Source organism: Megascapheus bottae, chromosome 2, assembly GCF_031878675.1.
Source record: "Megascapheus bottae isolate mThoBot1 chromosome 2, mThoBot2.hap1, whole genome shotgun sequence".
Lineage (NCBI taxonomy): Eukaryota > Metazoa > Chordata > Mammalia > Rodentia > Geomyidae > Megascapheus > Megascapheus bottae.
The window spans coordinates 52,612,002-52,635,658 of record NC_143510.1 but is presented as its reverse complement, the minus strand read 5'-3'; the positions used below and the strand labels follow the sequence as shown (position 1 = coordinate 52,635,658).

Sequence of the window (23,657 nt, the reverse complement as noted above, 5' to 3'; positions counted from 1 at the left end):
TTTTTTCTTTTGGTGGAGACAAAAGGCCAACTACCAAAAAGTGGTAGCTTTGAAGACACTTTAACCCCTTCATAGTACTTTTTAAAACATATAGACTGTCGACCTCTTGAATGTAAACTGATGAATCTTTAACAGGGTGCCGGTGGCTCATGCCAATAATGCTACTAGCTACTCAGGAGGCTGAACTGGGAGCATCATGGTACAAAGCCAGCCTGGGAGGTAAGTGCCACGAGAAAACAGGAAATGGCTTTGGAAAAGCTCAAGGACAGTGCCTAGGCCCTGAGTTCAAGCCCCATGACCACCCCCCCCCCAAAAAAAAGTTTACAAAACTTAGCTGTTTATAAAACTAGTTATGGGCATTGTGGGACATGACTGTCTCCCTCAGGGAAACTGAGGCAGGGTTCCAGGGAAAGCCTACCAGGGTGCAATAGAGAGATACTATCTCAAAAAAATAAAATAAAAGCACTGCCAGACACTGGTGGCTCCCCTCTTGTAATCCTAGCTACTCACAAGGCTGAGGAAGAAGGTTAGAAGCCAACAAGAGCAGAAAAGTCCGTATTTCCAGTTAACCAGCAGAAAGCTGGAAGGTGTAGCTTAGGTGAGAAAAGTACCAGCCCCTAGGTACAGTAATCAAAATAAAAAAGTAAAAACAAACAAATTTGTGAGCTCACTGGAAAGAGAATTGAGAATTCCCACCCCCAACCATATTGGCTGGAATGGAACTGCCATTCTGCAAAGTGTATGTTGAAGGAGTTACTGCGATGGGAGGTAGGGAGGGTTTGTTGCTGTGTAGCGAAGTAGGAAATACAGAGGCTTCAGTTTCCCCAGCTGTAAAATTGGGACAACACACATACTCTATTCACCTTGGCACCATCCCAACTGCAGCTGCATGAGGCCAAAATTGATTGGGAGTGCAGGTGGCTGTGCACAGAGATTAGGTAGGAATGGGGTTGGGGGAGTCTGAATTCAATGATCCCATACACACTTCAAGATTTTCTCCCACACCATTCTTTCAGTAAATAAATCAAGATGAAAAATACGAACACTAAAACTAAGAACAATTTCTTTTAATGAACAATTTCTTTTAGTGAATTACAATCTAAATTACAAATAATGTGAATAGAACACTGGAGGACAAGGGGGAGAAGAAACACCATAAAAAGAAAAAAAAAAACTTACAAAATATTTTGAATTATAAAAACCCCCAAGGTGCACATGGCAGCAAATTTTGCCACTCTAACCAAAAACAAACAAGCAAACAAACAACAACCTAGAAACTGAAATATAAATAGAATTGTTCATATTTCTTTACAGAAATATATTTCCCAATGTCCTACTCATTCACAGCCCTAAGAAAGTGTCAGTATTCTAAAGGATGACTAAGCCCTTACTTACACTCCTACGGGGGTCAGAGGTGGCTTTCAAACAGAAATAGGGATGCCTGGCAGTCGAAGAACTGAAATTTCTATATGGATATGAAAAATCCAGACATTTTTTTCACATGCTTCATAAGGCTGCGCTAAAGCAACAGATGGGAATGAAGAGTAATCTTTGTCCCCTGGGCCTCCCAGTTTCCTCATCCCAGTAGTAGGGACAGAGGAGGAGACTTCAAGGAATGTCTTTTTCTCTCCCCTCCCCTCTGACTTGTGTCTTGAGTCTCAGCCTGTTAAGCCAGGTGAAACATTAAAACTAGGGTAAAAACTGATTGGATCTTTTTTTTTTCTTCTCTCTAACCTAATTCTTTATACCCCCTTTCAAATGGTTTGGTTTTGCTTGGTTTCTCAAATGTTCCAACTTAGCCCCCTGCTATCAGTTGGCCTTTACCAAAAACAAACACAAAAACAAAACAATAGCAGCAGGACGTCTGGGGTCCCTGTTATTGCCAACACAAGCAAATATTAACTAGGGGACATTCAGAGACTGGAATAGCAAACTTGATATGGAGGGGGAGAACAGTTTGGTTTGGTTTTGGATACCAGCCCTCCTCAGCAATGACTGAAAAGGGTGAGAGGGCGGTAGGGGCATTAAGTGCATCTAATACTGAAGCTTCCTTTCATTTTAACCTGTTCCTCCCTTCCACCTCAGAATCAACCGGGTTGGAAAGGTGAGCAGTGCCTACAAGGGCCATAATAGATCAGGGGCCCACCTGAATCCAAATAGCCCAGAGCCCTGAGTCAGGTGAAGCCCACAGTAGATGGGTAGAGGAGATGGGGGCTTTGGGAAGGGCATCAGAGGCGAAGGTGGGGTACTGGCTTTGTCACATCCTGGAAGAAAGGGTGAGCCAGAGCTGCTTTTGCTGAAATCCGCTTGTTGGGATCATAATGAAGCATTTGCTGGAGGGAGAAATATATACTGACTTTAGTAACAGAACAGAGGAAAACATGAGTGGGAAGTAATCTCAGAAATCAGGAAAACCCATCTCTTTTACCCAGTGCTCATTTCCCTCCTTCCAGATCTAAACCAGCATGCCCAACAGGGACAGAAGCAGGAACTAGGGAAATACTGACATCTGGATTTCAGGGTCTCATCCTGTCTTCATCCCCAAAAAACCTTTCCCTGGGGAGGTGAATGAGGGCTCACAGTTGCCTACTCCCCGACTCTTACCGATAATAAGCTCCGCCCATCTTCGTCCAGGGGAGGCACAACTTTGCTAAAATCTTGCCGGGCCCATTTGGGGAAACTGGGTTTATAATCAGGCATAGAGGTAACTCCTGGCCAAACCACTTCATCTGGGGTCCCCAGAGTCCGAAAGATTCGAAAGAGTTGATCAATCTCAGAATCTCCGGGAAATAAGGCACGGCGAGTCACCTGAAAATGGGGGAAGAGGAAAGGCCAAAGCCCCACATTGACGTCAGTCAAAAACTGTCCCCTTGTAGGAAGGAGGTTCCCACAGGCAGTGGAAAGGTCAGCAGGGCCCCATGACTCCCTCCCCAGGGCCTTTCATGGGGTCAGTCACACAGAGCCTGAGACAATAAAGTCCCTTCATCTGTCTCCTTGCCCCCTCCTTCCTTCCCCCAACCATGGCTTTGCAGATCCCCAAGGCTGGGTGGGGATGGGAGGGGGTGAATGTTTGGGGTGCCACTGACATGTAGCAAAGGGATCCCAAGCCACTCACGGGGTATGGGGTAGACACTGCGGTCATCCCCCCTCCTTGGGATGCAGCCACTTCTAGATAGGAGCACAGCGGGCAGAGACTGTGTCTTCCATTTCTTCTGTGTTCCCCACAGCACTTAGCATGGTGCTGGGTACACACTAGGTGCTTAGATATTGTTTGATGAATTGAGAGAGGAATATGGGCAATTGTAAGGTAAGACACTGGTGGATAAATGCACATTATATCTGTATAGCTCTATATAGGCTAAGGGTTTCTAAGCCCCCAGTGATAACCCATATAAAGGACCATAAAATAAATTGATGATCAGGCTAGTCCACTATTGAATTAAAGGAGATGGGAACTCCCCACGGAAAGCCAGGCCTTCCATGGAGCCGTCATTCTGAGAAGCCAGAGGTAGAGGGAGATATGATCAAATCTGCAGGAGTGAAGGATATGGGCTTTACTATAGTCCTGGTATCCTACAACAGTGCTTATAGAGCCAGCTGCCAGTGGTTTGTACATGCCACCCAAGCTACTAAGGAGGCTGAGATCTAGGGATCAAAACTCAAAAGCCAGCTGGGGCAGGAAAGTCCATGAAACTCTTCAATGAACCACTAAAAAGCTACAAGTAGAGCTGTGGTTCAAGTGGTCAAGCACCAGCCTTGAGAGAAAAAGCTAAGGAACAGAGCCCAGGGCCTACATTCAAGCCCCAGGACCAGCACAGAAAAAGGAAAACACAGGGTGGAAATGTGGCTTAGTGGTAGAGTGCTTGTTTAACATGCATGAAGCCCTTGGTTCCATTTCTCAGTACCACATAAACGGAGAAAGCCAGAAGTGGCGCTATGGCTCTAGTGGTAGAGTGCTACACTTGAGCAAAAGAGGTTCGGGGGGCTGGGAATGTGACGTGGTAGTAGAGTGCTTGCCTAGCATGTGTGACGCCCTGGGTTCCATTCCTCAGTACCACATCAATAGAAAAAGCCAGATGTGGCACTATGGCTCAAGTGGCAGAGTGCTAGCCTTGAGGCACAAAGAGGCTCAAGGACAGAGCCGAGGTCCTGAGTTCAAGCCCCAAAACTGGCAAAAAAAAAAAGGGGGGGCGGGGACAAAACGAGGTCTGAAGACCAGATGAAGGAGGCATGAAATTGAGCTCTCATTCTTCCAAATACAGATAGGTAGGCTAAGCTAAATCAGCTGAATGGATGCAAAAACAAGTTCATTTCAGGGATATGAGATGTACACTAGACACTAAGTCCATTGGGAGATCTTCTAACATTGTGCTAGATATCAGGGGTCATGGCCCTATCCAACCCCTGCCCTGGTGATTCCCTAGACAACTCTGTGTTAGCAAGGTCGTGGTTCTGAACCAAGGAATGGTTCTGTTGTTCTTAGAGGTGAGGAGGAGTTGGCTAGGTGGGACAAGGGTAAGCCTCCATACCATCTCAGCAAAGATGCAGCCCAGACTCCAGATGTCCACAGCAGTAGAGTAGTATTTGCAGCCCAAAAGGATTTCAGGTGCTCGGTACCACAAGGTTACCACCTGGGGGACAAGAGGGAAGGGGAGTTTACATGGCATGGAGATTCACATTCCTCAAATCCTCAAAAGAACTCTGCTAATTCTCAGGCTCCTATGTTAGGTCCCCTTCCTCCCTCCACTCTCCAAAGAAATGACAGCATATAACTTTCTAGCCAGAGTTAGCTTCATCAAATGGCTTTTGGAGCCACCTTGGTTGTTTGTTTGTTTGTTTTTGTTTTTTTGGTGGGTCATGGAGCTTGAACTAGGCCTGGGCGCTGTCCCTGAGCTCTTCAGCTCAAGGCTACCACCCTACCCTTGAGCCAAGCCCTACTTCCCGTTTTCTAGAGGTTAATTGGAGACAGTCTCAGGTCATTTTGTGCCCTGGCTGGCTTTGAACCTTGATCCTCAGATCTCAGCCTCCTATGTAGCTAGGATTACAGGTGTGAGCCACTACGCCTGGCTGGTGCCCTCTTTTCTAAACCCTGATTTGGGGACCTTCCTGGAAAATGAGACAAATGGTTATGATTTCAATGCTTTGCCACCCAGCTTTACTGGCTTGGTATCTGACATGTTTAAACTTCATAATATGAATTCTATATATACCCTAACATCCTTAGAATTTAAGAGGTTCTAGCTATCAAGACAATGGTGCTGTGGTTCAAGTGGCAGAGCACTAACTTGACCACAAAGAAGCTCAGAAAGAGCACCCAAGCCCTAAGTTCAAGCCCCACAACTGCAAAAAAAAAATTAGTCAGCAGTGTTTGTTGCTGGGAATGTGGCTTAGTGGTAGAGTGCTTGCCTAGCATGAAGCACTAGGTTTGAATTCTCAATACTAGGTTTACAGAAAAGGCTGGAAGTGGCACTGTGGCACAAGTGGTAGAGTGCTATCCTTGAGCATAGAGAGGCTCAAGGGCAATGATCAAGCCCCGAGTTCAAGCCCCAGGACTGGCAAAGAGAGAGAGACAGAGAGCAAAACTACCAGCCAAATTATTTTTAGTCACTTGTTAATACTTCCCAAGATGTTCAGAGAAGAAAACCAAAGAGGGACTTACCTCATGGGTGTAAGTACGAACAGGTACTCCAAAGGCTCTTGCTAGCCCAAAGTCAGCCAGCTTGATGGACCCCTCTGTGTTGATCAACAGATTCTGGGGCTTAAGGTCTCGGTGCAGGACCCGGTGAGAATGGCAGAAAGCTAGGCCTTGGAGCAGCTGGAATAGATAGCTCTGACAAAGAGGGAAGATTATGTTTCTCCACAGTTAGATTAGTTTCTTTCTACACTTCCCCACCTACCCAAACACTACAAAAACTTTTGCTGTGTTTAATCATACCTAGCTATTAACAGTCCAGTAAGGGGACTAAGTTAGGGGGAAGGGAAGGTTAAACTTAAGTCCTCAAGTTTTCATTTCGATTTTTTACTTATGGCTGACACTCTCCCACTTGAGACACACCTCCAGTTCCAGTACTAAGCCTTATGCATCCTTTACATACTCTATACCTAACACACTGAAGATGTTCAGTGTATTTGTATTAGGTCAACATTTGTTGGCGGCGTAGCTCAAGTGGTAGAGTGCCAGCCATGAGCAAAAAGGCTTAGTGGGCTGGGCGAGGTGGCTCATGTCTGTAATCCTAGCTACTCAGTAGGCTGAGATCTGAGGATCAGAGTTCAAAGCCAGACCAAGTAGGAAAGTCCGTGAGACTCTTACCTCCAACTAACCACTAGAAAATGGAAAGTGGTACTGTGGCTTAAGGGGTAGGGAGGCAGCCTTGAGCTGAAGAGCTCAGGGACAGTGCCCAGACCCAGAGTGCAAGCCCCACCACCAACAACAACAACAAAAGGCTTAGTGAGAACAGTTAAAACTCAAGTACTAGCCAAGTACCAGTGGCTCACACCTGTAATCCTATTTACTCAGGAGGCTAAAATCTGAGGATGGAGGTTCAAAGCCAGATGGGGCATGAAAGTCCCTGAGACTTTTATCCCCAATGAACCACTAGAAAACCAGAAGGTTATTGAAAGGGATAGGGTAGTAGCCTTGAGCTGAAGAGCTCAGGGACAATGCCCAGGCCCAGAGTTCAAGCCCCATGACTGACCAAAAACACTCTCAAATATTGAGGCTGGGAATGTGGCTTAGTGGTAGAGTGCTTGCCTAGCATGCATGACGCCCTGGACTTGGTTCTTCAATAACACATGCACAGAATAAGCCAGAAGTATCACTATGGCTCAGTTGGTAGAGTGCTAGCCTTGAGCAAAAGCAGCTCAGGGACAGTGCCTAGACAGAGTTTAGTATCCAGGACTGGCAAAATAAAAACAACAGGGATGGGAGTATGGCCTAGTGGTAGAGTGCTCCCCTAACATGCACAGAAGCCCTGGTTCCATTCCTCCATACCACATACACAGAAAAAGCCGGAATTGGCTGTGGCTCAAGTGGCAGAGCAAAAAAGTGTCCAAGGACAGTACCCAGGCCCAGAGTTCAAACCGTAGGGCTAGCAAAAAGGAAAACAAACAAACAAAAACGTAAATACCAGCACACAAAAAAGTAAGCATTTGTTCATAAACTTAATTAGGGAGCCTGGAGTCAGTGGTTCACATCTATAATCCTTACTTAAATCTTAAGGATCATGATTCAAGGCCAGCCTGTATAGAAGAATCTTTCATTTTTTTAATTTATTGTAAAGGTAATGTAGAGTTTACAGTTATATAATTAAGATAATGAGCACATACATTTCTTTTTGAACCCCTCCCTCATTTCCTCCCACTCCCCCCAACCCCACCCAATAGTTCTCCTCACCTTGGGAAAGTTTCTAAATTGCATCTCCAAAATAACCAATAAGGGGGGCCGGGAGTTTGGACTAGTGGTAGTGGTAGAGTGCTTGCCTAGCATACATGAAGACCCAGGTTCAATTCCTTGGTACCACATATATAGAAAAAAGCCAGAAGTGGTGCTGAAGCTCAAGAGGTAGAGCTCTAGCCTTGAGAAAATCCAAGGACAGTGCTCAGGCCCTGAGCTCAAGCCCAGGACTGGCAAAAAAAAAAAACAAAAAAACAGTAAGGTACAGAGCTTGTCATCCTTCATACTCAGAAAGCACAGATCTGAGGAGTACAGTTCAAAGGAAGCCTGGAGAGGAATGCTCCTGAGACACTTATCTCCAATTAACCAGCAAAAAGCTGGAAGTAGAGCTAAGGCTCAAGTGGTAAGCACCAGTCTTGAGTGGAAAAAGCTAGGAATCAGTGCCCAGACCTAAAGTTCCAGTCCCAGAACTGGCACCCCCCACCCCACAAAAAAAAGCCACTATCAGTGGCTCAGGTTTGTTATCCCAGCTACTGAGATCTGAGGATAAACCAGCACTTTGCTAGATAGAATGGAGGCATGGCTCTGAGCATGAGCTTAAGGCTTAAGTTCAAGCCTGATACAAGCACAAAAAAAGAGAGAAGCAAGCAAGCTCTGGGAATGAAGAATTAAAACAGACAAGAGGCACAACAGTTATTTCCCCCATTTAGTGGGGCGAAAGGCTTCTTTAAGGAATCTCCTGACTGGCCTGGCTTCAAATCCCATCCTATTTATCTTAGTTTCATCTGACCTCCCACCTGAGCTGCTAGGTTGACTCACTAGAATTTCAACTTTTGATTCAACCCTAAGGTTAATGAGCAGGGAAAGAGAATCAAAGGAAAAAGGATGGGGGGGAAAGGTGGGAGGCAGGCCAAATCATGCAGTCTCAACTGCCTGCCTTTAGTATCCCCAAAATATATGCATAATCAGCTGGAGTTAATGAAGATTACCTTGATGAGGGGAAGAGGAATGCCGGTGAGAGCAGAAGCATCCATGAATTTCTTGAGATCTTGGTGCAAAAATTCAAATACCAAATAAAGTTTATTTTCCGTGTGGATGACATCCAGCAGCCTGCAGAAGTGGTCAGGGAAATGGTATTAAAGGAGAAGTACTCAGGCTACACAGACAGAACCCATCCTCATCCTCCTTCCCAATCAGATCAGCTCCCTCCCCACCTCCTACTTACTTGACAATATTAGGATGGTTAAGTTCCTTAAGCAGAGAGATCTCCCGGATGGCAGTACTGGGAACACCCTCAGTCTCACTTACAAAGGTTGGGAAGGCAGAAATGGGAATATGGTTACAAACATTCCTTTTCCCAGCCAGAGACACCACCCTAGGATTCCCTTGGAAAATTCAGATAAGAAAACAGGGTGCTGCAAAGAGTTAATTCCTGGGTAGTCAGTGTGTGGTTTTTGGAAACAGTACGGTCATTATTTCTTTTCTCAAGGGAAGGTAAGTAAACCTTCTGGTAAAATCAAGCAGAGATAAGATACTGGAGAGTGAAGGGGGCAAAAAAAAAAAGTGAGAGCAGCACCCAACCTCCCTCAGAGGGCCAGTGAGGCCCAACCGCCACTCTTTTGAAAGAGGGGAAGAATTCTAAGATGAGGGTGGGGTTGGGGCAGCGAGCAGGGCTCCGCCTTTGGAAAGGTGCTCCCGGCTGATCCTCGCAGAGCCCAATTCCATGAGGAGTCCTGGGCCCGATCCCAGCGGCCTCCTTTCTCCTCCCTCTCTGCTTGCACATTTGGGAACAGACCAGGCTCAGGGACGGGAAGAAAAATTTTCCGTGGGTTCCATAGCAGGGTGTATATTCACTCTCCCAGAGAAAGTCACTGCCGTTCGCCACTCACCCACCCCTCCACTTCAAAACTAAAGCCCCTCCCGGCTACTTTCCGGTCCCAGGACGGCTACCCGCCTGTTGGGGGTGGGGGGAACACAACCAAGCAGATCCCGAGTTAGGAGTCCCAGATACAGAGGCCACTCACGTGTCCAGGCGGATTTTTTTAAGCGCCACTACTTCTCCAGTCAACTTGTTTTTGGCTTTGTACACAACTCCGTACGTGCCTTCCCCGATCTTTTCTACCTTTTGGAAGTTCTCCATGAAGCTCTAGCGAGTTGAATCTGTCCGGTTCCTAGAGCTGGGGGCCTGGAAACCCTAAAGAAAAGAGGGCCCCGACTTTTCGCGGGCGGAAGAGAGGGGGCGAAAAACAGATCTCAGCACCGTAGCCCCCAGGTCAGGATGGAACGCGGTCTAAGTCTGGCTCTTGTCAATTTGTCCAACTTGAAACAATGTTGCCGCTTCCCCCCCCACCCCAACCAGTTCCCGACCGCCAGCGGAGGCCCCGCCCCACCTTCCCGCGTTTACCTGGCTCCGCCCCCTCGCGTTCCGATTGGCTAACGTCAGAGAGGGCGAGGCGATCCCAGCGCTCCTCGCCCGCCGCGGACCCCGCCCGTGCCCGTTTGGTTCTCGAGGACTGCACGACCAATTTCTGCCCTTGTGGACTGGGTTGAAAAAGTTCGTCCCAAGGGCTCGAGTTCCTTGTGTCTGGTCCCTAACTCATTATTTTTACCACCCTTTGGGTGAGATTAAATTCCACCTGGCCCTCCTTATTTATTTATTTTAGACTTTTTTTGTCGGTCGTGGGACTTGCACTCTGGGCCTGGGCGCTGTCCCTGAGCTCTTCAGCTGAAGGCTTCCACCCTACCCCTGAGCCATAGCCCCACTTCTAGTTGTCTGAGGGTTAATTGGAGAGGAGTCTCAGGGTCTTTAGTGCCTGGGCTGGTTTTGAACCTTGATCCTCAGATCTCAGCTTCCTGAGTAGCTAAGGATTGTAGGTGTGAGCCAGGGACACCTGGATTTATTTATTTTTTATTTTGCTGGAGATTGTACTCGGGACCTGTGTGTTCAAAGCTAGCACTCTACCACTTGAGCCCCAGCTCCAGCTTTTTTTTGTTGTTTTTTTGTTGTTTGTTTTTTTTGGTGGTTTATCAGAGATAACAATTTGATGACCCTGAGCTGGGAATGTGGCTTAGTGGTAGAGTGTTTGCCTAGCATGAAGCCCTGCGTTCCATTCCTCAGTACCCTATAAACAGAGAAACCCAGAAGTGGAACCCCAGGACTGGCTTTCACGCGCGCACACACACACACACACACACACACACGCACAAATCATGATCTTTCCTGCCTATGCTGGCTTCAAACCCTGATTCTCAGACCTCAGCCTCTTAAGTAGCTAGGAATACAGGCATGAGCCACTGTCACTGGTGCCCAGTACGGTGTCTTTTATTTGGGGGTACCAGCACTGGGTCTTGAACTCAGTCTGAGTGCTTAGCTGTTTACCCTCTGGTACTTTTTAACTTCTTATTTTTAAGTGTGTGTGTGTGTGTGTGTGTGTGTGTTAGTTCTGGAACTTAACTCAGAGTCTGGGCACTGTCCCTAACTTTTTCCTCTCAAAACTAGCACTGTGACACTTGAGCTGCACCTCCACTTTTGGCCTTTTAGTGATTAATTGGAGATTAATGTTTTATGGACTTTCCTGCGCAGGCTAGCTTTGAACCTTGATCCTCAGATCTCAGCCTCTTGAGTAGCTTATATTACAGATATCAGCCCCTACCCCCAGAGTGCCTTTAAAAATAAAACAAAAGGGGCCCAGAATGCGGCCTGCTGGTAGAGTGCTTGCCTAACATGCATGAAGTGTCAGGTTCAATTCCTCAGTACCACATACACAGAAAAAAGCCAGAAGTGGTGCTGTGTCTCAAGTGGTAGAGTGCTAGCCTTGAGAAAAACCCAAGGACATTGCACTGGCCCTGAGTTCAAGCTCCAAGACTGGCAAAAGAGAAAAGAAAAAAAAGAAAAATAAAAAAGCCAGAAGCCTGCTCAGGTCTGTAATCCTAACTACTCAGGAGGTTGAGATCTGAGAATCACAGTTTAAAGCCAGCTAGGGTAAGAATGTCTGTGAGACTTTTACCACCAGAAAACAGGAAATGGAGCTGTGGCTCAAAGTGGAAGAGCATTAGCTTTGAGTAAGGAAGCTCACAAACAGTACCCAGGCCTTGGGTTCATGCCTCATGACCAACAAAAATAAAAAATAAAACAGAAGGCCTAGGGGCGGGAGTTTAGTGGGAGTTTAGTTTAATTTAGTCTAGTGGTAGAATGCTTGCCTAACATGCATGAAAACCTGGGGTTGATTCCTCGGTACTACATACATAGAAAAGCCGGAAGTGGTGCTGTGGCTCAAGTGGTAGAGCGCTAGCATTGTGGAAAATGTCCAACAACAGTGCTCAGGCCCTGAGTTCAGGCCCCAGGACTAGCCAAAAATAAAAAACAAACAAACAACAACAAAATCAGAAAGCTTGGTCAAGAATGTGGTCTCTGTGATCTCAGAACTCAAATGTGGGAGGATTGAGAGTTCAAGGCCAGCCACATCAACACAGTTTGAGGCTGGCCTAGGATACATAGAGCCATCCTGGCTCTAAAAACCCTAAACAAATAAAAAGCCAGGAATTTCATCATAAAAATAAACAATTTAGGGCCGGGAGTTTGGCTTATTGGTAGAGTGCTTGCCTAGCATGCATGAAGCCCTGGGCTTGATTCCTTGGTTCTACATACATAAAAAAATCCAGAAATGATACTGGGGCTCAAGTGGCAGAGTGCTAGCCTTGAGAAAAAAAAAAGGGGGGGGGTCCAAGGACAGTGTTTTCATAGGACTGGCAAAAATAAATAATTTGGGGACCTCAGAAGAGTAATCTCTCAATGTTACTCCACTACAATCTCTGGCTGTGTGTGGATGCCTGAGTTCTGTTATATCTGGAGAGGTTTCTGATTATGATTCAACTGGTTCCCTATGCCATGCTGAATTGTGTTTGTGGAGTATGTGTTACTGTGTTAGGGAACTATCAGTCACCTCTCTCCTAAGAAATGGAGTGTGTCAAGTTGAGAGTGACCCACAAGCCAGAAACTGTCATTAAGTAGCAGGATGGAAAAGGAATCCTGGGACCAGAATCTCAAGCCCTGTCTGCTTCTCTGATCCTCCCGCCCCTCTCATGAGAAGAGGAAGGGCTATGCAAATGAGAATCCATTTCCTATATAGGGGCTTATTCTGGGCCCCCCAACACCTTCTACTGCTGTAGAGAACAACGGAATAGACATGGCACTGGGAAGGTGCCTTCTCCATTTGTGTGTGCTGAGTGCTCTGCTGGCTACGGGAGCCACAGAAGGTGAGTGTGTGTGGACTGGATCCAGCGCCAATTGAACACCTGCTTTGGTTTCTCCCCACCCTTCTCAATGGGAGCTACCAGTTATATTTCAGGCTTTGCTAACCTCTTGGGTTTGGTGAGGATATGGACTCCTGGCTTCCTTCCTTACATAAAATTTGGGACTAAGCATGAAAATAATCCTATCCTAATGTTGGAGGTAAGTGGAGGTGTAGTATTAATTCTGGGCAGTGAGCTTGATGGTGCAGAGGCTCCCGATGGAGTGAAATGGGAATGGCTATGAGGGTTTTTTCAGGCAATGTCTCAGGTAGATAGGTTATTTACAGTGGGGAGTAAGAAAATGTATTTGATTAAAAAGGTGAAGAAGACAACACTTTCCCAACTTAGAATGGGGGAAGGGTGAACACAGCCCAAGCATTAATGTTTGGGGCTGGGAGAGACAGGCAGAAGGGTCTCAGCTGAGCATCACATGAATGAACTCTGGGGGATTGGGGCCTCGTGACAGTAGCAAAGGGCGGGGGATGGGGGATGGTGGTGGCAGCCAGAGGGTCTGGAATGTCCGATGCTGCCAAGGAGGGCGGGTTGGGAGAGGAGAAAGAATGGAGCATCTTATGACTTGTCTTGCTCTTGTGGTGGGGTAATCAGTGCTGTGATTCCACATCAGTTCCCAGCAGTCACCCGGGCTCCCAGTGTATGTTAAAAATGAGAGGAAGATGGTTTCTGCTGTGCTTTCACATTATCACAGCCTGTCTTTTTAGATTGCAAGTTTCACTGATTCTCTGTGTGTGTGTGTGTGTGTGTGTGTGTGTGTGTGTGTGTGTGTGTGTGTGTGTGTGCGTATATACATGCATGCACATGCCAGTGCTAGGGCTTGAACTCAAAGCCTAGATGCTGACCCTAAGCTTTTTTTTTTTTGCCAGTCCTGGGCTTAAGCTCAGGGGCTGAGCACTGTCCTTGGACTTTCTCAAGGCTAGAGCTCTACCACTTGAGCCTCAGCACCACTTACGGCTTTTTTCTATTTATGTGGCACTGAGGAATCAAACGTGGGTCTTCGTGCATGCTTAGGCAAGCACTCTACCACTAGGCCAAACTCCCAGCCCTTTTTTTTCCTCAGGGCCTGGACACTGTAGTTGGCCAAATTTTGCTCAAGGCTAGTGCTCTGCCACTTGAGCCACAGTGCCACTTCCAGCTTTATCTGTGTATGTGGTACCAAGGAATCGAAACCAGGGCTTCCTGCATGCTAGGTGAGCACTCTACCACTAGGCTATGCTCCCAGTCCCTCAGGTCTTTTCTTTTTACTGTGCTAGAAACATTCTGTTCATAACTCCTTCTTACACACTCACCCCGAGGCTTTATTTGCTTACTTTTTTTTTTTTTGGCCAGTCCTGAGGTTTGAACTCAGGGTCTGAGTGCTCAAGGCTAGAGCTCTACCACTTGAGCGAGCCACCGCACCATTTCTAGCTTTTTTCTATATATGTGGTACTGAGGAATTGAACCCTGGTCTTCATGAATGCTAGGCAAGCACTCTACCTCTAGGCCAAACTCCTGTCCCCTTACTTATTTTCACTTTTTGTGCCAGTCATGGGATACTGGGGCTTGAACTCAGATTTCAAAGTTTTATTAGCTGATATTCTACCAATTGAACCACACCTATAGCCCAGCATGCTGTGGTTTAGATATGAAGTGTCTCAGGGTTTTTACCTTGGCTGGCTTCAAACTTAGCCCCTCCATATCTCAGTCTCTTAAGTAACTAGGATTAAAAATGTAGACAGCCGGTGCCACCTAAGCTCTTAAAAGATTGTACTTACAGGATGGGAGTGTAGCCTAGTGGTAGAGTGCTTGCCTAGCATGCATGAAGCCCTGGGTTCGATTCCCCAGTATCACATACACAGACAATGCCAGAAGTAGCACTGTGATTCAAGTGGCAGAGTGCTAGCCTTGAGCAAAAAGTGTCCAAGGATAGTGCCCAGGCCCTGAGTTCAAGCACCAGGACTGACAAAACAAAGCAAAAAAGAAGATTGTACTTACAGCTGGATGCCAGTGGCTCACACCTGAAATTTTAGCTACTCAGGAAGCTAAGATCTGGAGTACTGAGATTCAAAGCCAGCCAACAGGAAAGTTCATGAGATTCATAGCTCCAATTAAACACCACACACACACACACACACACACACACACACACACACACACACACACACCCCAACCTTGATTGAAAAAAAAAAATCTTAAGCCACAGCTTTCAAACCTGGAGTTCAAACCCTAGCACCAGAACACACACACACACACAGTGATTGACCTTTCATTTTATATACTGAATTTTTAAAAATTAAATTTAAGCCAGCCTGGGCACAAAAAGACCTGAGACTCTTTTCTCCAATTAGCCTCTAGAAAACGATAAGTGGGGCTTGGCTCAAGGGTAGGGTAGTAGCCTGGAGCTGAAGAGCTCAGGGACAGTGCCCAGGCCGAGAGGTAGAGGGATAGCCTTGAACTGAAGAGTTAAGGGACAGTGCCCAGGCCGAGGTCAGGCCCCATGACCCACAAAAAAAAGATAAATAAATTTAAAGGGGGAGGGAAATGGGGATAAAAACATATCAATGTGTGAGAAGTAATGCACCTACTACCTGGAAAATGTAACTGTAATCCTTCTATATATTACCCTGACAATATAAATAAATAAATAAATTAATTAATTAATTTAAAGGATTGGGAATTTGGCCTAGTGGTGCTTGCCTAGCATGCATGAAGACCCAGGTTTAATTCCTCATACATAGAAAAAGCTGGAAGTGGGGCCCGGGAGTTTGGCCTAGCGGTTAAAGTGCTTGCCCAGCATGCACAAAGACCCGGGTTCGATTCCTCGGTATTCCACATACACAACCAAGCCGGAAGTGGCAGAGACGAGACTGCAACAAGCAACAGAGAGCGAAAGCAAGCAAGCGGAGCCCAACCGAGTGGTGGCCGGAGCGAGCAGTGGTGGCCGGAGCGAGCGGGGGCCGGAGCGAGCGGGGCCAGAAAGAGAAGGGGGCCAAAAAAAAAAAAAAAAAAGAAAAAGCTGGAAGTGGTGAGTGATGCTGTGGCTAAAATGGTAGATAGAGCTCTAGCCTAGAGAAAGTCCAAGGACAATGCTCAAGACCTGAGTACAAACCTTAGGACTGGCAAAAATAAATTAATTAATTTAATTAAAAAGGTACTTTTTCAGGGCAGTTACAGCCCAGTGGTGGTGTACTTTTGTGGCACAAGTGAGGCTCTAGGATATGATTTTTATTGCTAAGGGGAGAAAAATGGATATTTTTGAGCTGTGTGCCCGTGGCTCATTCTGAAATCCTAGCTCCTTAGGAGGTTGAGATTTGAGGACTGACATTCTAAGCTAGCCCAGTCAAGAAAGTCCTTGAGGCTCTTATCTCTAACTAACAAGCAAAACTTTGGAAGTGAGTGGAGCTGTGGTTCAATGTGGTAGACTGCTAACAAAAAGCTCAGGGACAGCTCCCAGGCCCTGAGTCCAAGCCCCAGTAAAGTAGGAATAACTGGGAAGTGGAGTTGTGGTTCAAGTGGTAGAATCATTGCCTTGAATAAAACAGCTCATGCCCAGGCTCTGAGTTTAAACCCCATGATCAGCGCGAGCGCGCACACACACACACACACACACACACACACGATCCTAGGTTTCTCACAGCATATTTCTTTAGGTCCTAGAGACCATGAGTGGCTTGGTGTCTCAAGGCAGCTGAGACCTACAGCTTGGAAACGGCAGCTGTATCCAGAGTGGACAGAAGTCCAGAGATCTGACTGCTGGAGAGGTGGGAACCTCGACGTTAGGAGGGAAGGCATAAGGGAAATGAGATGAAGAGGGGAGCAATAACTGGGATAAGTGCAACCTGTGGAGGCGGGAAGGGAGGAGATGTATGGGGAGGGGAAGCCAGGGAGTCCTGCTTACTGTACTTTCCTTCCCAGGTGGCCAGGTGGATCTGAAAATTAGTAATGATGGGCCTACACTGATTGGAGCAAATACATCCTTCTCTGTTGTCCTGATTTTCCCTGAAAGCCAAAAGGTACTGCCAGATGGACAGGTTATCTGGGCTAATACCACCATCATCAACGGTGAGTGACTCTATACTCCAACTCTTTTTTTTTTTTTTTTTTTTTTGCCAGGCCTGGGGCTTGCACTCAGGGCTTGGGCAATGTCCTTGAGTTTTTGTTCAAGGCTAGCACTCTACCACTTAAGCCACAGTACCACTTCCAGCTTTTCGTCTATATGGTACCAAAGAATCGAACCCAGGACTTCATGCATGCTAGGCAAGCACTCCAACAGTAGGCCACACTCCCCGGCCATTATTTTTAAACAGCTGGATGCTGGGGCTGGGAGTTTGGCCTAGTGATTGAGTGCTTGCTTAGCATGCACAAAACCCTGATTTGATTCTCAGTACCACATACATAGAAAAAAGCCGGAAGTGGTTCTGTGGCTCAAGTGGTAGAGCTCTAACCTTGAGAAAATCCAAGGACAGTGCTCAGAACCTGAGCACAAGCCCAGGACTGGCAAATAAATAAATAAATAAACTGCTAGATGCTGGTAGCCCATACTTACAATCCTAGTTATTCAGGAGGCTAAGATCTGAGGACTACAGTTTGAAGCCAGCCTGCACAAGAAAGTCCATGAGGCTCTTATCTCCGATTGACCACCATAAGCTAGAAGTAGAATTGTGGCTCAACTAGTAGAGAGCTCTAGCTTTGAACAGAAAAGTTCACAGATAGCTGGTGGTTCACCCTGTAATCCTAGCTACTCATGCGATTTAGATCTGAGGATTACAGTTTGAACTCAACTCAGACAGGAACATTCACGAGACTACTTTTTCTTTTTGGTGCCAGTCCTGGGGCTTGAATTCAGGGATTGGACGGTGTCCCTGAGATTCTTTTTCTCAAAGCTAGAGCTCTAGCACTTGAGCCCAGCACCGCTTCTGGCATTTTCTATGTATGTGGTACTGAGGAATTGAACCCAGGTCTTCATGCATGCTAGGCAAGCACTCTGCAACTGGCCCAAACTCCCAGCCTGCACATTATGAATCTTAAGTTGTAGTTTTCATATATACCCATCCCCAATTATTACCTCAAGTGGCTTCTACCATGGAGACTGTACTTTCCAGGTAGACAGTCTTTCCAGAGCCCCTCAGTGATCCCAAGTAGCGATTTTCTGGGGTTTGGTGTATACAAAGAATTCCAGGGTTTGAGAGTGACGATGCCTGCCCTTTAGGGAGCCAAGTCTGGGAAGGACAGCCAGTATATCCCCAGGAAACTGATGGTGCCTGCATCTTTCCTGATGGCAGTCCCTGCCCTTCTGAACTTTGGTCTCACAGAAGACGTTTTGTTTATGTCTGGAAGACTGGGGGTAAGAAATTCCCTTCTTTGGCTTGTCCTCCACACATTACTTCCTGCTACCTGATTACGTTTCTTTTCAGCCCTAACCTTCATTTCTTCCTTCTTTTTTTTTTTTCTTCCTCTTTCTTTCCTTCTCTCCTTCCTTCCTTCTTTGGTTGTTGTTGTTGTGAAGCTTGAACGCAGGGCCTAGGCACTGTCCCTGAGCTCTTTTGCTCTAGGATAGCCCTCTAGCCACAGTGCCACTCCAGTTTTCTAGTGGTTAATGGGTGATAGAGTGTCATGAGCTTTCCTGCCGGACTGGCTTTGAGCCACAATCCTCAGATCTCAGCCTCTTGAGTAGCTAGGATTACTGGCATGAACCCCCAGTGCCCAGCTCCAAATCTTCCTTTGTCTCTGCTTCTTCCTCTTCCATAGCACTCTACTCCCGTCAGTTCTACCATCATTCCTTCTGGCAGGTTGTCCCTCACTGTATCTCTTCTCCCATTATGATCCCTTCCCTGTCAACACACACCAACATTTCACACCTTCCGTATGGTCATCATCAGTGCACTTCTGTATTCTCCTGTCCTTTGTCGAATCCTTTTCGTTGGACCCCGTGGATCAGTAGTCTTCTCCTTCCTGTGTTCTCTCCAAAACATTCAGGTCAATACTGGCAAGTTCTGGGGGGACCAGTGTCCAGACTGAGCATCTGGACAGGTCAGGCAATGCTGGGTACACACACCATGGAAGTGACTGTCTACCACCATCGGGGGGCCCAGAGCTATGTCCCTCTTGCTCACTCCAGCTCAGCCTTCACCATAACTGGTAAGAGTTTAAGAAAGAATCGAGACCAGTCATAAGACAGGAGACAGTGGGATGTCTTAGGCACACAGACAAGGGGGAAACTATACTAGCTACAAGGGGAAGGAGCCAGGAAGGCCTGGGAGGAGGAATGTGAGACTTAGAACCAAGGTGAAAGACCTGGAAGATGTGGCCTAGGCCTGATTCTCATCTTTTCTGCCCCCAACCCCAGACCAGGTTCCTTTCTCAGTGAGTGTGGCCCAGCTGCAGGCCTTGGATGGAGAGAACAAGCACTTCCTGAAAAATCAACCTTTGATCTTTGCCCTTCGGCTTCATGACCCCAGTGGCTATTTGGCTGGGGCTGACCTCTCCTTCACGTGGGACTTTGGAGACAGTACTGGAACCCTGATCTCCCGGGAACGAACGATCACTCACACTTACCTGGAGTCAGGCCCAGTCACTGCCCGGGTGGTGCTACAGGCTGCGATTCCTCTCACTTCCTGTGGGTCCTCCCCAGTTCCAGGCACCACAGATGGAGATGTACCAACTACAGAGGCACCTGGTACCACAGCTGGGCAAAGGCCCACTGCAGAACTTGTTAGTACTACAGCTAGTCAAGTGTTAACTACAGAGCCTTCCGGAACCACAGTGATCATAAATACTACACCTGGACAGGTGCCGACTACAGAGGGTATGGATACTACACCTGAGCAAGTGCCAAGTTCAGAGGCCACAAGTACCATACCCACAAACATGTCAACTGCTGAGCCCTCTGGAGCCACAGCGGCACCCATAACCACCACAGAATTGGTGGTGACCACCACTGGAAAGTTAACCACCCTTGGACCTGAAGGTTCAGTTGCCAGCTCATCTGTGCCTACAGAAAGTACTACAGGTAAGAGGGGTGTGAGTGAGGTGTATTAGTGTGTGGTATTTGTCACTCCTCCAATAGTTAGGTAGAGCCCAGATGCTACCTAGTACTTGTTTTAGCACTGTAGTCTCTCAGTGCTCTCTCACTTGCTCCAAAGCCCTTACATTTCTTTTTCTTTTTGGTCAGTTGTGGGGTTTGAACTCTGGGCCTGGGAGCTCTTCAGATCAAGGCTAGCACTCTAAACTTCGAGCCACAGCACCACTTCCAGTTTTCTGGTGCTTAACTAGAGATGTGAATTTCAGTGTTTCCTGTCCTGGTTGGCTTCAAAATTCGATCTTCAGATCTCAGCCTCCTGAGTAGCTAGGATTACAGGTGTGAGCCACAGGCACGGGGCTGCCCTTACAATTCTATTCATGATTTGCAAGACTTTTAAGATTCAGGGACCTGGTGTCTTTCCCTAGCTAAGAGGAGAGAGTTTGTTGCCTCTCTGCCCCTAACGAGAACAGCTGAGAAAGCCAGGGAACACACTGTGATCGCTTACATATTTATATGCCAGTTTCTGTTCAGGAATAAATACATAGTAACCTTTCTTAGACCATGATATCCTCAATTCCTACCCCTGAGTTCTTTCTTTGGGAAAAATGTGGGGGGGGGGAGGGAAGAAGGGAGGAGGGAAGGCACAACATACGTACAAATGGGCACAAATAGGTCAAGTGCCTGACTCAGAACTTAGTGTTGTGTGAGCATGATAAACATGTGGGGATTTAAAAAACAAAAGCAAAAATACTTGGTCAGGTGCTGGTAGCTCACAACCATAATCCTAGCTAATCAGGAGAAGGAGATCTGAGGACCAGTTTGAAGTCAGTTAGAGACTCTTTATCTCCAATTCATCACCAAAAAAACAGAAGTGGAGTTATGGCTCAAATGGTAGAGAGCTAACCTTGAATGAAAAAGCTCAGGCTTGCAAGTTTAAGCCCCAGTACTAGCATGAAAGAAAAAGGGGCTGGGAGTTTGGCCTACTGGTAGGGTGCTTGCCTCGCATGCACGAAGACCCGGGTTCGGTTCCTCAGAACCACATACGTAGAAAAAAGCCAGAAGTGGTGCTGAGGCTCAAGTGGTAGAGCTCTGGCCTTGAGAAAGTCCAAGGACAGTGTTCAAGCTCTGAGCTCAAGCCCAGGACTGGCAAAAAAGGAAAAAAAGAAAAACGGGAAAACCCTCCAGTTCTCCTCTTACGTGACTCCTAATAATGTAGAAATTGTTTTCTGGGTGTTGGTTTCCTTATCAATGAGGTTTCCTAGATCTCTGCTAATTCTAAGCCAGGTTCGAGGAGCTTCAACTCTATTTAGGAAAATGCCTCCTTTGCCTCTTTCTTCCCAGTCTGTCCTTTAATCTTACCTCTCTAATCCTTTCCTGCCAGGGTCCCTGAGCCCCCTGCTGGATGGCATAGACACATTAATGCTGGTGAAGAGACAAGTCCCCCTGGATTGTGTTCTGTATCGATATGGTTCTTTTTCTCTCAATCTGGACATTGTTCGTGAGTCTTGGGATTGAGGCTGGGAGACAGGTGTTACCTGGGGCTGGCTCACTTGGGCAGAATGACTTGGAAATATGCAAATGATAGGGTCTTCCTATGAAGACACAGGGTTAGGCTTAGAAGAACCTGGTAAAGGAATACCCATTTGTACTCTTGCAATTCTGCAGAGGGCATTGAAAACGCCAAGATCCTGCAAGCTGTACCATCCAGCGATGGGGCTGCATTTGAGCTGACTGTGTCCTGCCAAGGCGGGTGAGTGAGGGTCCTACTGGCTGTCCTAACTCTTGGGTTGATAGCTGCTTCTTTTTTCAAGTTGTGTTTCTTCCAAGATCCATTGATACAAGCTTACATCTCTTCCAGGCTGCCCAAAGAAGCCTGTATGGATATTTCATCACCAGGATGTCAGCCCCCTGCCGAGCGTCTGTGCCAGCCTGTGCCACCAAGCCCAGCTTGCCAGCTGGTGCTGCACCAGGCACTCACAAGTGGCTCAGGAATCTATTGCCTCAATGTGTCTCTGGCTGATACCAATAGCCTGGCAATTGCTAGCACTCAGCTTATCATACCTGGTAGGTACTTGGCAAGAGGCAGGATGAAGGGGCCGGGAGTTTGGCCTAGTGGTTAAAGTGCTTGCCTAGCATGCACGAAGACCCGGGTTTGATTCCTCGGTCCCACATACATAGAAAAAAGCTGGAAGTGGTGCTGAGGCTCAAGTGGTAGAGCTCTAGCCTTGAGAAAGTCCAAGGACAGTGCTCAGGCTCTGAGCTCAAGCCCAGGACTGGCAAAAAAAAAAAAAAAAAAGAGGCAGGATGAAGGGCAGCAGGCAGAGGAGTAGCTGAGAACAAACATACCCTGACTGAAGCACTCCCTGGGATTCTGTTCGTAGGTCAAGAAGCAGGCCTTGGGCAGGCTCCCCTGATTATAGGTATCTTACTTGTGTTGATGGCTGTGGTGCTTGCATCTTTGATATACAGGTGAGAACCCTGGCATTCAGCCAAAATTCCAAATCCCTGTTACTTCTTTTCACTCTTCCTCAAGTGGAGACAGAACTAAACTACCACTTCTTTTGGGGGAAACATGGCGCCCAGGAAAGAGCCTGAGCTAGGAGAATTAAATAGGACTTGGTTGCAGCCTGGCTTCCTGGTGGGACCTTGGAGAAGTAGCTTATACTTTCTGAGCCTCTGAGAAGTAGAAAAAGGAATCTCTGTCTCAAGGAGTGGTCGGGATGAGGAACTATGGGAATACACGGCTGAGGCAGACACTCCAGAGTGCCTGAATCAATAGCATGATGGCTGTTGTTACTAATGAATGGAGCAATTGGGGTGGACAGGAGTTCTTGTTTGTGACAAAAGCAGATTATCAAGACTGAGGTGACCAGGTCCTCAAAGCAGAGAACTTCATAAATAAAAACAGAATGAAGATAACTAGAGAAATAACAGAGGTTAAACCTTGGAGGTTGAGAAGGGGAAGGACTTAGGATCAAGGTTAAGTAGACCAGAGATATGGGCAGGTCTCTTCTGAGAACTACTGATTGGCTGCCTTTTCCTTTGCTAATCAGCCCCCTCCTCTTTTTCTCCCAACATCAGGCGCAGATTTAGGAAGCGGGGCCCTGTCCTTTCTCAGCGGCCACACAACGGCACCCACTGGCTCCGTCTGCCCCAGGTCTTCCGCACTTGCCCCCTGGGTGAGAACAGGCCCCTCCTCAGTGGGCAGCAGGTCTGAGTGATCTCATGTGCTGCTGCTTTTTTCATGGGGTTGACAGCAATGCCTACGCTTTCTGCGGTCTTCCCTTGGAGGGAAGATTACCATTGCCTGGAATAAATATTCAGAACCTAGTGCTGTGTTTTGCTTTGTTTTTGACAGTCCTGGGGCTTGAACTCAGGGCCTGGGGGCTGTCCCTGAGCTTCTTTTGCTCAAGGCTAGCAGGCTACCACTTGCGCCACAGTACCATTTCCATTTTTTTCTGTTTATATGGTACTGAGGAATGAAACCCAGGGCTTCATGCATACTAGGCAAGCATTCTACCATGAGGCCACATTCCCAGCCCCTGGTTTTTCGTTTTGTTTTGTTTTTCTTGCATCTTGAATCTATCTTGGAAGGAGTAAGGTGTAAAAGAAAGAGATATTAGGGCTGGGAGCATGGCCTAGTGGTAGAGTGCTTGCCTAGCATGCACAAAGCCCTGGGATTGATTCCTCGGTACCACATACACAGAAAAACCCAAAAATGCTGCTGTGGTTCAAGAGCTAGAGCACTAGCCTTGAGTTCAGAGAGGCTCAGGGACAGTGCCCAGGCCCTGAGTTCATGCCACAAGACTGTCAAAGAAAAAAAGAAAAAGAAAAAGAAAAAAGAAAGAGATGTAGCACTTACTTAATAGATATCCCAGTGGGTTGGGGCCAGGAGTTTGGCCTAGTGGTAGCGTGCTTGCCTAGCACGCAAGAAGACCCGGGTTCAATTCCCTGGTA

General features: G+C 47.1%; 2 protein-coding genes across 3 annotated transcripts; one reads left to right on the top strand and one right to left on the bottom strand.

Moving 5' to 3' along the window:
* Positions 1–1,752: 1,752 nt before the first annotated feature.
* On the bottom strand, positions 1,753–9,749 carry Cdk2 (cyclin dependent kinase 2). 2 transcript variants are annotated; one of them, XM_090327136.1, is made up of 8 exons: positions 9,418–9,749; positions 8,619–8,696; positions 8,383–8,503; positions 5,660–5,830; positions 4,530–4,631; positions 3,116–3,259; positions 2,605–2,808; positions 1,753–2,333 (listed from the first exon to the last, which is right to left on the bottom strand). In XM_090327136.1, the coding sequence occupies exons 1-8, from the start codon at positions 9,531–9,533 to the stop codon at positions 2,229–2,231; spliced, it is 1,041 nt and encodes a 346-aa protein (XP_090183262.1). In that variant the 5' UTR covers positions 9,534–9,749; the 3' UTR covers positions 1,753–2,228. The 2 variants fall into 2 exon arrangements, with proteins under 2 accessions (XP_090183262.1, XP_090183265.1); XM_090327139.1 differs by lacking the exon at positions 3,116–3,259.
* Positions 9,750–13,174: 3,425 nt separating this feature from the next.
* Positions 13,175–23,005, top strand: Pmel (premelanosome protein). Its single transcript, XM_090353596.1, has 11 exons — positions 13,175–13,227; positions 16,337–16,440; positions 16,595–16,741; positions 17,889–18,023; positions 18,656–18,817; positions 19,026–19,688; positions 21,082–21,198; positions 21,366–21,450; positions 21,559–21,764; positions 22,082–22,169; positions 22,782–23,005. The coding sequence occupies exons 1-11, from the start codon at positions 13,175–13,177 to the stop codon at positions 22,915–22,917; spliced, it is 1,896 nt and encodes a 631-aa protein (XP_090209722.1). The 3' UTR covers positions 22,918–23,005.
* The last annotated feature ends 652 nt before the right edge of the window (positions 23,006–23,657 follow it).